Consider the following 15,652-nt stretch of genomic DNA (forward strand, 5'->3'; position numbering starts at 1 on the left):
AAAAGCGCTCAAAGAATAGTGACTAATGAGCTGATATCTTAATTAAAGAAAGCCTGAGACATTGTTTAATGAAAGTGTTCCTTCCAGAGCTACGCTCCATTACATTCTTAATGCATACAGACTGGATATTGCTACCTGCAGAGTAACCCTTCACATTAATCAAACCTGATAGGCCCACTTGCGTAGCCGTGAGACATGTCTGGGCTACAGGCACACAGAGCTCTGACAGGACTATTGTTAGTGATCCCCGACCCTCTGAACACATTGTACTTTTGATCTTATAGACTCAGTCTCCTTTCAAAGTTTCTCTGTCTTAGTTGGCACCTATTGCACATTTTATCAAAAGGTTTTTAGCCCCTGTTAGAGGAGAGTTTCATTATCTGTGGGGCAGAACTAGAATACTAATCCAAAACTTTGCAACAATTTGGAAGGAAGGTGGAGAAGGGATACAAAACTGTCATGTGGTCAGTTTACCTGGAAATGCTTCATAACAGTAGCTGTGTTTCCATCCACCTATTTATTTAGCAGTTTCTTGAGTTTGTTTGCTCATTTCTCAAGTACTTTTGCTGGAGGAAAAAATGAACATGTTCAGGTTTTCCAAAGTTTGTAATCTGTCCATTCCCATTTCTTTGGTTGGTCAGGGCTGATGTTGTCCGGGTTTGCACGTGTCGGAGCCGTGCTGGGTGACAAGGCTCTGCTCGAAAGGGCTGAGCGAGCAGCTTATTTTCTCCAAAAATACCTGTGGGATGAAGAGGGCCAGAGGATTCTCCATTCCTGTTACCGTGGAAATAACATGGAGGTGGAGCAAGTGTAAGGAACATTTCATTTTTGGCTGTTCCAAAATAACATGCATTCAGCCTGCTATAGCACTGAGGTTGATTGTGGTGGTTCGTAAGCTGTTTGTTTGCTAACCTTCATCTAATATCTTATAATTACTAAATTTTATTCTTTTAATTTTTTTTTGTAAAATACAATATTTATTCAGGATTTTTCATTGGAAAGTATACGGTAGAAAGGGTACTTTTTACATTATGATCAGTGTTGTTATTGTTAACTAAAACTATTAAAAATTGTTTTTGTTAATTGAAATAAAGCTGAAATAAAATAAACACTGAATATTAGATATAATATTAGAAACTTAAACTTAAAAAATTAGAAGTGTTGCCCTGGCAACTAACGGAAATAAAATAAGTTCTAAAACGACAATCTAAAACTAAAATAAAAATAAAGCTAAATCACGGAGCCCCGCACATGAAAAAAAATAGTAGGCTAAATCATGCGCACAATTTACTAATTCGTTCCCTTGATTTACAAATCATGTGCACGATTTACTAATTTGTTCCCTTGATTTATAAATCACGAGCATGATTTACTAATTCGTTCCCTCGATTTGCTAAATCATGCGCACAATTTATAAATCTTGGAAACAAATTAGTAAATTAATTGTGAGCATGATTTAGTAAATCGAGGGAACTAAATAGTAAATCGTGCACACGATTCTGCAAATCGAGGGAACGAAATAGTAAATCATGCGAACGATTTATAAATCGAGGGAACAAAATAGTAAAATCTTGCGCACCATTTATAAATCGAGGGAACACAATAGTAAATCGTGCGCACAATTTAGCAAATCGAGGGAATGAGATAGTAAATTGTGCGCACAATTTAGCAAATTGAGGGAACGAAATAGTAAATCGTGCGCACAGTTTAGCAAATCAAGGGAACGAAATAGTACATCGTGCACATGATTTTGCAAATCGAGGGAACGAAACAGTATATCATGCACACGATTTATAAATCGAGGGAACGAAACAGTATATCATGCACACGATTTATAAATCGAGGGAACGAAATAGTAAATCTTGTGCATGATTTATAAATCGAGGGAACGAAATAGTACATTGTGCGCACTATTTAGCAAAACGAGGGAACAAAATAGTAAATCATGCGCATGATTTATAAATCGAGGGAACGAAATAGTAAATCGTGCGCATGATTTATAAATCGAGGGAACAAAATAGTAAATCGTGCACACGATTTAGCAAATTGAGGAAACGAAATAGTAAATTGTGTGCACTATTTAGCAAATCGAGGGAACGAAATAGTAAATTGTGCACACGATTTAGCAAATCGATGGAATGAAATAGTAAATCGTACATACGTTTTAGCAAATCGAGTGAACAAAATAGTAAATCGTGCGCATGATTTATAAATTGAGGGAACGAAATAGTAAATCTTGCGCACGCACGATTTATAAATCGAGGGAACAAAATAGTAAATCGTGCACACGATTTAGTAAATTGAGGGAACGAAATAGTAAATTGTGCGCACTATTTAGCAAATCGAGGGAACAAAATAGTAAATTGTGCACACGATTTAGTAAATCGAGGGAACACATTTTATTTTAAATTTTTTCCCCTGCATGTCATGTGCTGGGCTCTGTAATAAATAAATAGGAACATAAAAAAAATAATAAAAAAGACAAAAGCATAAAACAAAATTGCTAAAACAAAAATTGAAAATAAAAGCTGATTCAAAATAATAAATACTAAAATTATAACAATGATTTTGATGAGGTTGTATTGTATGTGTCTTCACAGTGGGCCAAAAAAACTAGCACACATTCTGTCTTGCTTCCAAGTCTTAATTGCCTTGGCACATATCCTGCTAATGTAGAAATGACCCAGAATCAGCACAATACGAAGCTTTTCACGTATGAAATCACTCACAGACACACACACAAATTCACTGGCCTCATTCTTGGGGTAACCTCTCATTTGTACCTCTCATTACCACTCTGTGTCAGCACATCGGTCATCCCACAATGCTGAGTGCGCTTCTCAAACCACGCTGATCATTTTTATGAGTTAACCCACTCACAATTTATCACTGATCTAAACAGGTTATATTTAAACCTTCATTTTGAACCTTTTTTGTTTGAGTGTTCATCAATGGGATAATGAAAAAATATGTTTCGTTGTGAACATTGCATAATGTTTAATCAGGAGGAGCACTCCCTCTGTAATCATCTGATTGGCCTTACTTTAAAGTTAGCGTAGGATGAGATGTTTTCTCCTCTTGCAGTTCTGTTCAGATCTGTTTGTCCAAGGGAGATGTAAAAATCTGCATCGGTTTGTTTTTAATTGCCTTTGGAGGATTTCCCTCACCAAGAATAATTTACCAGGTGTCCCAGCAAGAATGATTTACTGGGGAATTACTTGTGTTTCTGGCCACCTGATTTCATTCTCAAGAGGAACTACTCTCTTGCTTTGTTTCTCACTTTGAATATTCCACATCCACAGTTAAAGGAAAAGTTCTCAGAAAATGAAAATGTCATTGTTTACTCACTATTATGCCATTCAAGATACCATTAGAAATTCTGAAAACTGTTGGTCACACTTTTCCATGCAGTTAAAGTGAATGGGGGCTGAAGCTTTCAAGCTTCAAAAAAGGACACAAAAGCACCATAACTGTATTATAAACAGGTCCATGCAACTTATTTGATATATTCCAAGTCTTCTGAAATTATATAATAGCTTTGTGTGTGTCAGGGTTATGTTTAGTTTCATTGTGTGGTTTTGGGTTTTGTTTTCCCTGTTCCCATTTTGCTTGTGTTCCTGGTCATTATTAGTTTCCATAGTTACTCATTAGTTCCACACCTGTTCTGTTTTCCCTTGTATACTCCCTGTGTTTAAGCCCTTGGTTTTCTCAGTTCAGTTCTTTGTTGTTTATTAGGGGCCAAGCACCGAAGGTGCGAAGGTACCCATTGTATCCGTTGGCGTTCTTTTTTTTAATTTATTTTTTTTCTTCTTCTTCTTCTTCTTCCGCTATTGAGTCTATGGCAGCCCATGGAACCGTATGGTAAAAAGTTGTGAAATTTGGCACACAGTTAGAGGACAGTCTGAACTATTTCCCTAGCAAATTTGGAGTCTCTATCTCAATCCCTCTAGCGCCACCAGCTGTCTGAAGTTGCGCTCATGTTTATGCTAATAACTTTTGAACCGTAAGGGCTAGAACCGTAAGGGCATTTTGAATTTTCTGAAAAACATACTTTTTCGAACTCCTCCTAGGCCGTTACTCCGATTTTCACAAAAATTTAACTAGATCATCTTCAGACCATGCCAACAAAAAGTTATAGAATTCAACTCGATTCCTCAAACCGTTTTTGAAAAACATGCGAACGAATTGTACGTAGTGCTTGCGAAAATAGACATAAGGCTGAATCTCCGCAACGCTTTATCGTATTCAGACCAAACTTGGTACATGTCATCACAAGCATGACCTGAGGCAACATGCAGCGTTTCGGTTTCAGTGCCACCTAGTGGTGCGGAGATATGAAAAATGGCTATTTTTGCTTATAACTTCTGATGTATCAGTAGATTCCTTGGGTCATGCTGAGAACACAGATATCAAATTTGATTATAAAAATTGGCTGAACTTCCTGTCCGCCATATTGTTTTTCTTTAAAAACCTACTTTTTCGAACTCCTCCTAGACCGTTGCTCCGATTTTCACCAAAATCGAACCGTATCATCTTCAAACCATGCCGACAAAAAGTTATGAATTTCAAGTCGACACGTCAAACCGTTTTCGTATACCGGAGCAAAGAATTTGAGTCATGATGCAAAAACGACTCTTGAAGTTGTATCCCTGCAATTCTTTGACATATTGACACAAAACTTTGCAAGTGTCATTGACACCTCACTCTGACCATACCACATTAATTTGGTCACAGCGTCACCTATTGGTCGAAAGTGATGAACCAGTAAATCCTCATTTTTTTTATCATTTTTCAGCTCTTTTGCCTAAAATGATCTTAATAGGTCTTTAATTGCTCCCTGTTGCAGTTGGTCTGATGCTCACAGCCATGTTGGCTGGCTTCTTGTGCCGTTTTTGTGCTTGGCCCCGTAATTGCTGCTTGCAGCTATATTTTTAAAGTGTAGTTGCCTTGTTGATTTTCTCCTGCATATTCTCCTGGTCTATTAAAAAGACTTTTGGAACTCATTCTGATTTGTGCATGTTCATCTACACATAACAGTGTGAGAAGAAGACTGAAATTTGCATTATTCACTGATAATCTTCCCCTCCAGTGAGCTGTTAAGTCAGTGAGCAAACTCTAGATCCATTTTGCTTTCTTAATGAATTACTGGTTTTGTGAACCAAATTCAACTCAAAGGAAGGATTCATTCACAAATCAGACATAGCTACCTCTTTCTTGACATCCACCTTAATGTTCCTTGTCAAATTCAAGATTTTCAATGAATAATGTTTTAAAATTCACTCTGCTTTTCACACAAAGCTATCATATGACTTGGAATATAGTGTGTGACTCACATGGACCACTTTTATTATACTTTTATAGTGCTTTTTGGAGCTTGAGAGCTTTAGACCCTATTCATTATAATTGCTTGGAAAAGAGCATGGAAAACAGCCTCACCTTTTGTCTTCTGCGGAAGAAAGAAAGTCATGTGGGTTTGGAACAGCATGAAGGTGAGTAAATGATGACAGAATGTTCACTGTGGGGTCAACTCATCTTTTAAATAGCCCTGTGCCATACAGTGAAAACATTTAGAGAAAATCTGGCTTCAATGTTTGATAAGAACGAGACAGGTTACTTGACTGTTGTAGTTCTCAAATGGAATTAAGAGCCTTTTATTGTAATAGAAGAAATATGCTATAGTATCTGGGCCAGGTAAAAATGTAGTGCCAGGTGAATTATTCATGAACCATCCAGTGGCTGAGCTGTTATTCCAAGGAATGTGGCAAATGTTCCAAATCTTGTTCAGCTGTATAAAAATCATACTGCATAGTGAGTAGATCTATCAGTTTGGAACAAGAAGCCCTCTGGCTCCTAAGATAGATAGAGGTTAGGCTCTTTTTTATAGCTTCGGTCTCCTGACAGGTTTGTGTAGAAGTTATGATGTGGCTTTGCTGCACTTTGAAGAGACTGTATCACCTGGTGAGAATACAGACAATGAACAAGGAGGGAATGGAAAAATCCAGGGAGAGCTGTTCATTAAAAATTGACTGGCAGGCTGATTTGTTTTGTTGTCTCGCTGGGAAGAAAAAACTGAAACAGAAGAGTCATATTTTTCTCTGAGCCCATAAACCCTGCTGTGGGTCGAGGATACCTGAGAAGAAACTTACCTCACAGTTCAATAAAGGGCTAGTTAGCATAGTCCAGTTAGCTCCTGCTTCGGGCTAGCTGATCCTTTACGTCTTGCAAGTTGCGAGGTGGGTGCTTTTGACTATTTGTCCCTTTTCAAAGTCACTAAGTGTGTGTACATGTGTATATACAGTACAGTCCAAAAGTTTGGAACCACTAAGATTTTTAATGTTTTTAAAAGAAGTTTCGTCTGCTCACCAAGGCTACATTTATTTAATTAAAAATATAGTAAAAAACAGTAATATTGTGAAATATTATTACAATTTAAAATAACTGTGTACTATTTAAATATATTTGACAAAGTAATTTATTCCTGTGATGCAAAGCTGAATTTTCAGCATCGTTACTCCAGTCTTCAGTGTCACATGATCCTTCAGAAATCATTCTAATATGCTGATTTGCTGCTCAATAAACATTTATGATTATTTTCAATGTTGAAAACAGTTGTGTACTTTTTTTTTTTCAGGATTCCTTGATGAATAGAAAGTTCAAAAGAACAGCATTTATCTGAAATACAAAGCTTCTGTAGCATTATACACTACCGTTCAAAAGTTTGGGGTCAGTAAGAATTTTTATTTTTATTTTTTTGAAAAGAAATTAAAGAAATGAATACTTTTATTCAGCAAGGACGCATTAAATCAATCAAAAGTGGCAGTAAAGACATTTATAATGTTACAAAAGATTAGATTTCAGATAAACACTGTTCTTTTGAACTTTCTATTCATCAAATAATCCTAAAAAAAATATTGTACACAAATATTTTGTACAATTGTACACATTAAATGTTTCTTGAGCAGCAGATCAGCATATTAGAATGATTTCTGAAGGATCATGTGACACTGAAGACTGGAGTAATGATGCTGAAAATTCAGCTTTGCCATCACAGGAATAAATTACTTTGTGAAATATTTTCAAATAGAAAACAGTTATTTTAAATTGTAATAATATTTCACAATATTACTGTTTTTACTGTATTTTTAATTAAATAAATGTAGCCTTGGTGAGCAGACGAAACTTATTTTAAAAACATTAATAATCTTAGTGGTTCCAAACTTTTGGACTGTACTGTATATATGCATATGTTTAGGACCTAGTCACTAGGTTCTTCTCCAAATTCACCTGGCACTTATTGTACATGACATGTGAATAGTGCATTAAATCTGACAGCTTGAGGCAATGACATGGAAGGGGTCAAATGTTGAAGGCGATCTCCTCACTGGCACCTCATGACATTTTTCATTCCTTGGAATGCCAGTCGTTTGAACTAAGAACCATGGAGGTTAAGTTCCCAGCTTTAGACCCACCTCGTCTGCCCTGTTGCCGACACTGTGCTATCTTCAGACCTGTCACTATCTGTTTCCTCACACTCAGCTGGCTACAGTGCCACCTCTGTTTAAGGGTCTGAGGACAAGGGGTGATGTGATCTGAATCAAATTTATTTTAAACTTCAAAGACCTTTGCAATCTTTTTGGGTGACACCACCTCAAAAGGAATTTCAAATGGCTTTTATAACACAAAGGTCCTGCTAAATATCGTTGTATGCATGTCAGTCAATGCGCAGAGCTTTTTCATCTTAAGGCAGCATCCCACTAACCGACTCAAAACCCCTTGGTTTTGGTAAGGCAACGCCCTCTTCTGTCATGCTCAATGATTAAAGATACAGATCACAGAAAAAATAAAAATTATTTCAAATTTTTATCACCTTCATGTAATTCCAAACCCATTTATTGAACAAACTGCTCTTTTTTCGTTTAGTATAAGTGTAACTTTTACTTTCATTGTAAGAAAATGTACTTTTTTTGGGTGAACTGTCCTTTTATTAATAGAAGTGGAGCAGCAGGCTAAATGACTGCTTCTGACATTTCCCTCCGATTTCATGTCATGGATTGCAACAGCCAGTTCTGGCAGCAAATCAACGTGAAGCACTCGGAAATAAGAACAGCAGTACCGTGTGGACATAAGCAATTGTAATAGACTGAAATAGGAAGCAATTCATGCAGTAACTTTAACCTGTGCTGTGAGTGTGTGATGTGTATTTTTCCCATCGAGCTGTAATGCATTCATGCAGGGCTTCAGTGAGGAAAAAGATTCACTTTCAGTAAACAGATACTTTTCTGCCTCCACTTTTTTTTTATATGATAGACAAGTAAGTTTAGGAGAACTTTCTTTTGGTTTTCAAAGGACTATGTAAATGAAGCTTATGTCTGGCTCCATCTGCCTCCATCCAATCAGTCCCACCCTACATTTTTATTCAATAATCAGTTTCACTCATACATAAGACACACACAGTCACATTTGGAAAGTATAACCATAACACTTATTACTGTGTTAGCATGGTATGATAGGATTTCCTTATAAAGGTTATATCTGGGTTTATTATAATTAAAATTAAATCTAAGACTATAAAAATCGGAACCATCTAAGACCTAAAATAAAATATACGTAAATAAATAAATAAAATAAAATATATAAATAAATAAAACTTATTTTTTATTTCAGCTAGTTGTCAAGGCAACATTTCTCATTCACATTTAGTTCAACTAGATGTACTAAAATAACTAAACAAACAAACAAATAAAGAATAAAAATTATATAGACATTTAAAAAAAAACTACTACTTTAAATGACAAAAACACTCAACAAAATTACTATTTCAAAATCTGAAAAAAAAAAAAAAAACTATAAAAGTACCTCAATCATACAAAAATAACACTTCTTATATCCACCTTATTTTTAACGTGAGAGTGATTGTGGCCATTTTTCACTTGAATGTGCAAGGTTTCCTGTGAAATCTACTTCCAGTTATTGTAACTGTACAAAAACATATTATACTGCTTGACATTGTAATCTGCTATTTTTATCATTCATCCATTCTCTTCTTATCTTTTGTAAGGTAACAGGGTATTATCATATTAGTTTAATTTATTATCATAATCATAAACACACTAGTTTGTAGCACAAGTAGTTTTACCGTTTTTTGCACTTTGTTATTCTTCTAGTCATTTACCCAAGCAGCCATTGACTCAGAAGTCTCGCACCTTCACAAGAAATAGCAAATAAGGTGGATATGAGGTATTCGTAGACTTTACCTGTTTCACATTCCTGCTGTAAACTCATGATCTCTTGTCTCTGAGGCTATATGTGCATCAATAAATGCGATTTCCATTCTTTTGGAGTTTAAATTATTTCTGTGGTAAATTGGCAGCATGCCACAGTTGCAGTCAATAGAGCTTATGTTATGTCGATCAACCCAGGGCAAGTTGACCTGACATGATTGCGCAGGTCAACCCGACATTAACAAGAAATTGAATTTGTATTTGTATAAGAACAGAAGATCTTGACCTGCCCTACTAATGTTCTCTATAATGTTCTCTCCAGTGCATCTCCCATTTCAGGCTTCCTGGATGACTACACGTTTGTGGTTTGTGGGCTGCTGGACCTGTTTGAGGCCACGCAAAGGGTCCGCTGGCTGCAGTGGGCAGAAGAACTCCAGCTGAGGCAGGATCAGCTCTTCTGGGATTCCCAGGGCAGCGGCTACTTCTGCAGCGACCCCTCAGATCCGACACTGCTGTTGGCTCTCAAACAGGGTGAGGACTGACATCATGTGTTAAGGTACCCTGCACTAAGGGTGTGGAGAGGCTATGGGCTCCTATAGAGAATGTGTGGGTGGTTATGAGTCATGGAAAGGATGATGAAGATCTGTAGCTGTCAGTATGCATTCTGCATCACTCCACCACAGAGCTCTGCTGTCACCGCTGATAGCACCACCACACTGCACTCTTATGGACCCTCGCCTGGGTAACTCTGTTTCAGCCAGATGTACCCTGCTGAAACCGCCCGATTCTCTCCTTACGTAACCTCGTCACTGTCTTTCATTATGCTGTAATGTCCCTCTCTCTTTTCTATCTCACCCAAACACACTGCCTTTTTCTCACCATTTCTAATCCAGTCCATCTTCTGATGAATTGTAATATCTCCTCCTCCGCCCTCGTCGTGTTTCTGGGTAGAACTTGACCAATATAGAAGACTGATCCAGTACATAAAAGCCTGCTTGAAGCAATTGACATTTCCTTGAAAAAACGCCACATCCTTTTTATTTCACGCTGTGCACCATTCATCACCTTCTGCGTGACATTGCTATGGAAGTGGTATGAAAGAGTGATTTTTCATTCTTTTTTTGTCTCCCACGACATGGCAAAAAAAGAAAAAGATCCACACACGTACTTTCGAAGTATATAAGTGCCGGGGCTTAATGTCCCGAATGGCTTGGCTCCATATTTTCTCCCCAGGAATTGGAAGTACGAGCTGATGTGAGCGAATAGTCACACCAGCGTGCCTGGGCTGTGACTGATGGCACTGTGAAAATGGCACTGACACCAATGAGATATGGATAAGGGCAGAGAAAGCTAACTGTTATGTTTTTGTTGTTGCTTCTGATAAATTTAAATGGACATAAGGCAGATTTTTCATCTTTTCTGAGTGACTGGGCCATTATATAGTGAGCCAAGCGTGCAGAGTTGGCTCCATTAGGAGCTGTGCGGTGCCGTCACGTGTCAGAACCGAGTCCCTTCACCTCTCTCTGTCGGTGGAAGACGGATTGCCTCCCAAAGCATCTGCCACTCTGCATTTTACGCCTTGGGCAAACTAGACAAAACCAAAACCAGTCAGCTTTGCTGTTTCGAAGAAACCACAGGCAGTGTAGCTATTAGTTTTTTTTTTGTTGTTTTTTTTTAAATAAATCTATAGGGTTTCTTTATTTTGGGCTCAAGAGTCCTTCAAAGTTTTTTGTTGCTGTGCAAATTTTTAGTATTTCATAGAAAGCCTGTTTTCCATATTGACCGCATGTAATGCTTTGGGAATTTCATTCCTCCTGGGAATTTCTACATTAAGAGTTTAAAAATCATCATCATATTAATAATCATAGTCATCTTTTCTTTAGCTTTTTCACTTACCATCAAAGGCATTTTAAGAAGCTTCATTACCGTTCAAAAGTTTGGATTTTTTAATGCTTTTAAAGTCTCCTGTGCTCACCAAGGCTGCATTTATTTGATCAACAATACAGTAAAAACAGTAATATTGTGAAATGTTATTACAATAACTACTTTCTATTTTATTATATAAAGCTGAATTTTCAGCACCCGTTATGCCAGTCTTCAGTGTCACATGATATTTCAGAAATCATTCTAATATGCCGATTTGCTGCTTAAGATTTTTGTGGAAACCGTGATACTTTCAAGATTCTTTGAATAGAAAGTTAATTTATATTTGAAATATAAATGCTTTGTAACATTAGAAGTGTCTTTACTTTCGGTTTTGATTCATTTAATGCATCCTTGCTGAATAAAAGTTTTAATTTCTTTCAAAAAAAAAAAAAAAAAAAGATATTTCTGACCCCAAATTTTTTAACTGTACTGTATTTTTGGAAGCTACAAGGTAAATGCAACATTAGATGTGCAAATGATGTTTTAGCTATCCATTTGCTGCAAGAAAGAGAATGATTAGGAAATATAATTTGGTCACACTATCCTGTCTCTTTATAAACTAGACAAATGAGTAGTATTTTGTGGCAAGCTTTATCACTAAACTTCATCAACATTACACAAAAGCCATACAAACCAATTATACTGTCAACATTCATAATTACAATTTATTATGATCAATACTTATTTTCTTCCACCATAATTCATTAATTCATTGCTCCCAATTTGTCAAGCTTTAAGAAAACCCAGATTTATGGTGCAGTTTATGGTCGTTAATCCTGACATGGCTTGCACGTAGTAAATGGCCACGCTTGCCGCATGTGTCTTCTAAGGAGTGAGCTACCTGATATCATCTACATGTCTTTGGTTGGGACAACATTGCTGCTATTCATCAGTTATCGCTTCTGTCCCTCTCAGCTCCCAGATGCAATCAACTCATTACATTGTGACAGGAGGCACGGGAACCCACTCCCAGCACTCCCTCTGCACGCACACAAACAAAGAGCAGATAAAGTAAATCAACTCGCAGCTCTAGAGCCACTTCACTCGTGATATCAGGCACTTTTAGCTCTTAGCTCAGCACATTTAGCTCACTTTTAGCCAGATAAATGCACCCCGGTTAAATTGATATTGTAAACATCAATGTTATGATGCCATTTTTTCCAAGAGCCAGACTGTTTACATCAATGGCTTCTGCACTGGACTGGTTATCTGACTGATATGCCATTGTGTCTTTTCTTTCTTTTCTATTTTTCAGATCAGGATGGTGCCGAACCCAGTGCAAACTCTGTCTCAGCAATGAACTTGCTGCGGCTCTCCCACCTCACAGGCCGGCAGGACTGGATACAGCGATCTCAGGAATTACTGATTGCCTTCTCTGATAGACTGACTAAGGTGCCAATTGCCCTGCCAGACATGGTCCGCAGTGTCATGGCCCAACATTACACTCTTAAACAGGTAACTGGTCCACAGGTGCTGAATATGAATTTTGGTTTCAGGTTTCACTTCTGGTTTGACTTGTCACATCATGTCCAGCTGATGCAATGGAAGTGAAATGCTTTTCCTCGAATGTGAATACTACACTAAGAAAGACATGTTCACAAGTCTCTAAGGTAGAGTCAGACTCAAGTCTCTCAAGGCCAGGTCTCAAGTCTTTGGTCCAAGTCTTTTTTTGGCAGTTTTCCACTATGTGCTTACAACATTACTATTAGTTTATATATATAAAATATACACACTACCTCTCAAAAGTTTGGGATCGGTAAGATTTTTAATGTTTTTAAAAGAAGTTTCGTCTGCTCACCAAGGCTTAATTTATTTAATTAAAAATACAGTAAAAACAGTAATATTGTGAAAAATTATTACAATTTAAAATAACTGTTTTCTATTTGAATATATTTGACAAAGTAATTTATTCTCGTGTTGGCAAAGCTGAATTTTCAGCATCATTACTCCAGTCTTCAGTGTCACATGATCCTTCAGAAATCATTCTAATATGATGATTAGTTCCTCAAGAAATATTTGTTATTATTATCGATGTTGAAAACAGTTGTGTACTTTTTTTTCAGGATTCCTTGATGAATAGAAAGTTCAAAAGAACAGCATTTATCTGAAATACAAAGCTTTTGTAACATTATACACTACCGTTCAAAAGTTTGGGGTCAGTAAGAATTTTTAGTTTTAGTTTTTTTTTAAAAGAAATTAAAGAAATTAATACTTTTATTCAGCAAGGATGCATTAAATCAATCAAAAGTGACAGTAAAGACATTTATAATGTTACAAAAGATTAGATTTCAAATAAACACTGTTCTTTTGAACTTTCTATTCATCAAAGAATCCTGAAAAAAAATATTGTACACAAATATTTTGTACAGTTGTAAACAATAAATGTTTCTTGAGCAGCAAATTGACATATTAGAATGATTTATGAAGGATCATGTGACACTGAAGACTGGATTAATGATGCTGAAAATTCAGCTTTGCCAACACAAGAATAAATTACATTTTAAAATATTTTCAAATAGAAAACAGTCATTTTAAATTGTAATAATATTTCACAATATTACTGTTTTTACTGTATTTTAATTAAGTAAATGCACCCTTGGTGAGCACACGAAACTTCTTTTAAAAACATTAAAAATCTTACCGATCCCAAACTTTTGAGCGGTAGTGTGTATTTATATATATATATATATATATATATATAATATATATATATATATATATATAGGGGTAAAACTGATCATTGTTGATCCGTACGGACCTGGCTTCATGATTCGGCACGCATGTGATTCGCAGATTAATGGCAAGTTTAACAACCAAAGAGTGATTTTCACATGCTTTGTCTTGCTAGTTTACACATTTAGTAGATTTTAAACCATTCTAACGCTGGAAGAGGCAGAGGAGAATTTAATGCTGTACTCACATGCTGTTTTCTGTTCCGCACACACCTGAAACACGCACACAGAGAGAGGCACATTTCAGATAGAGCGTGAACTCCGAATTGATTCCTCTTTCACGTTTCCATGCACTTGGATGGACACATAAACACAAAATTATGTTAAAATACCCGTCTCGTAAACACAGTCGGTTGTGTCTTAGGTGAACGTTGAGAGTTGAGAAAGTAATTGGATGTCATGTGCATCCTTATATTGAATTTGTCCGTGGGGTCTTAAAGTCACAGCAGCCTATAAATACCTGGTGTTGTCTGTCTTTGATGTTCATCAAACAACAAAACACACTTTAACAAAGATTAATTTAGGGGGTTAGTTCACCCAAAAATGAAATTTCTATCATTAATTACTCGCCCTCATGTCATTCCAAACCCACAAGACCTTAGTTCGTCTTCGGAACACAAATTAAGATATTTTTGATGAAATCCAAGAGGTTTTTTATGTCAAGCCCAATATATATATATAATATATATATTATGCAGCAGTGTAAGTAAATAAACAGTGAACAATGCTTTGTGCCAGAACATGAATTATGACTCCAGGCAGAACTGAGAATAGATCATTGATCAAGGAACTCAGATTCTCAATGATTTTCCTGTTCCATCTGGTGTAGATGTCCTGCAGGTTGACCGATACACCCGCAGTGTTATATGCAGCTGACCGCACCACCCTCTGCATGTCCTTGCGGTCCAATGTTTTGCTGCTACTGTACCGGACAGTAATACAGCCTGACAGGAAGCTCTCAATTGTGCACGCAAGTTTAATGATCTCAGCATCTGGGGAGCCATCCTGAACTTCCCCAGGCATGTGTGGTCCATGCCAAGCCTTCTGGAAGATACTCACTTAGGGGCCCTATTGATCATGAAGGTGTCAAAACCATCCAGTGAAGCTGGTGGACCATAAAATCTTGCTGCTTAATAAACCTGTTTGAGACAACAGCAAACTAGCATGCGAGACACAGCATATGTTGGTGACAAACCATGGCTGAATGTGTAATACAGTCCCACTAAAGAACCTCCACACTTCATGCTCCGAAAACCTGAAAGTGAACTTCTTTCCAGTACTCTCTCACTATCACTTCTGAATGCATCTGCCTCCAGGCTAATGTTATGGCTGACACCATGAAGCAGATTAAGTGTCTTTGCCACGTTGAAGGATTTTTCTCAGTCCTTGCCATATGCTCTCATGTCATATTACTGGATATTACAGCCATTTCATCTGGTCATCAGCCATTCATTAAAGGGATAGTTCACCCAAAAGTGAAAATTCTGTCATTAATTACTCACCCTCATGTCGTTCCACACCCGCAAGACCTTCGTTCATCTTCGGAACACAAATTAAGTTATATTTTATGAAATCTGAGAGCTCTCTGACTCCTTCATAGACAGAAATTTAACCACCACTTTTAAGTTCCAGAAAGGTACCAATTTAAGACAGTGTTAAAATAGTACAGTACAGTCCAAAAGTTTGGAACCACTAAGATTTTTAATGTTTTTAAAAGAAGTTTTGTCTGCTCACCAAGGCTACATTTATTTAATTAAAAATACAGTAAAAAAC

General features: G+C 36.8%; 1 protein-coding gene across 3 annotated transcripts in view; it reads left to right on the top strand.

Moving 5' to 3' along the window:
- spata20 (spermatogenesis associated 20) overlaps window positions 1–15,652 on the top strand; it is a 49,327-nt gene that overhangs the window by 7,829 nt on the left and 25,846 nt on the right. For all 3 annotated transcript variants that reach the window (XR_007181884.1, XM_048170471.1, XM_048170472.1), the window contains 3 exons: window positions 642–810; window positions 9,544–9,752; window positions 12,403–12,602. Coding sequence is in view for 2 of the 3 variants with exons in the window: in XM_048170471.1 (XP_048026428.1) it covers window positions 642–810; window positions 9,544–9,752; window positions 12,403–12,602 (578 nt within the window). In the remaining variant the exon portion in view is untranslated. The remainder of the gene's footprint in view (window positions 1–641; window positions 811–9,543; window positions 9,753–12,402; window positions 12,603–15,652) is intronic.

This window comes from Megalobrama amblycephala, linkage group LG20 (assembly GCF_018812025.1).
Source record: "Megalobrama amblycephala isolate DHTTF-2021 linkage group LG20, ASM1881202v1, whole genome shotgun sequence".
Taxonomy (NCBI): Eukaryota; Metazoa; Chordata; class Actinopteri; order Cypriniformes; family Xenocyprididae; genus Megalobrama; species Megalobrama amblycephala.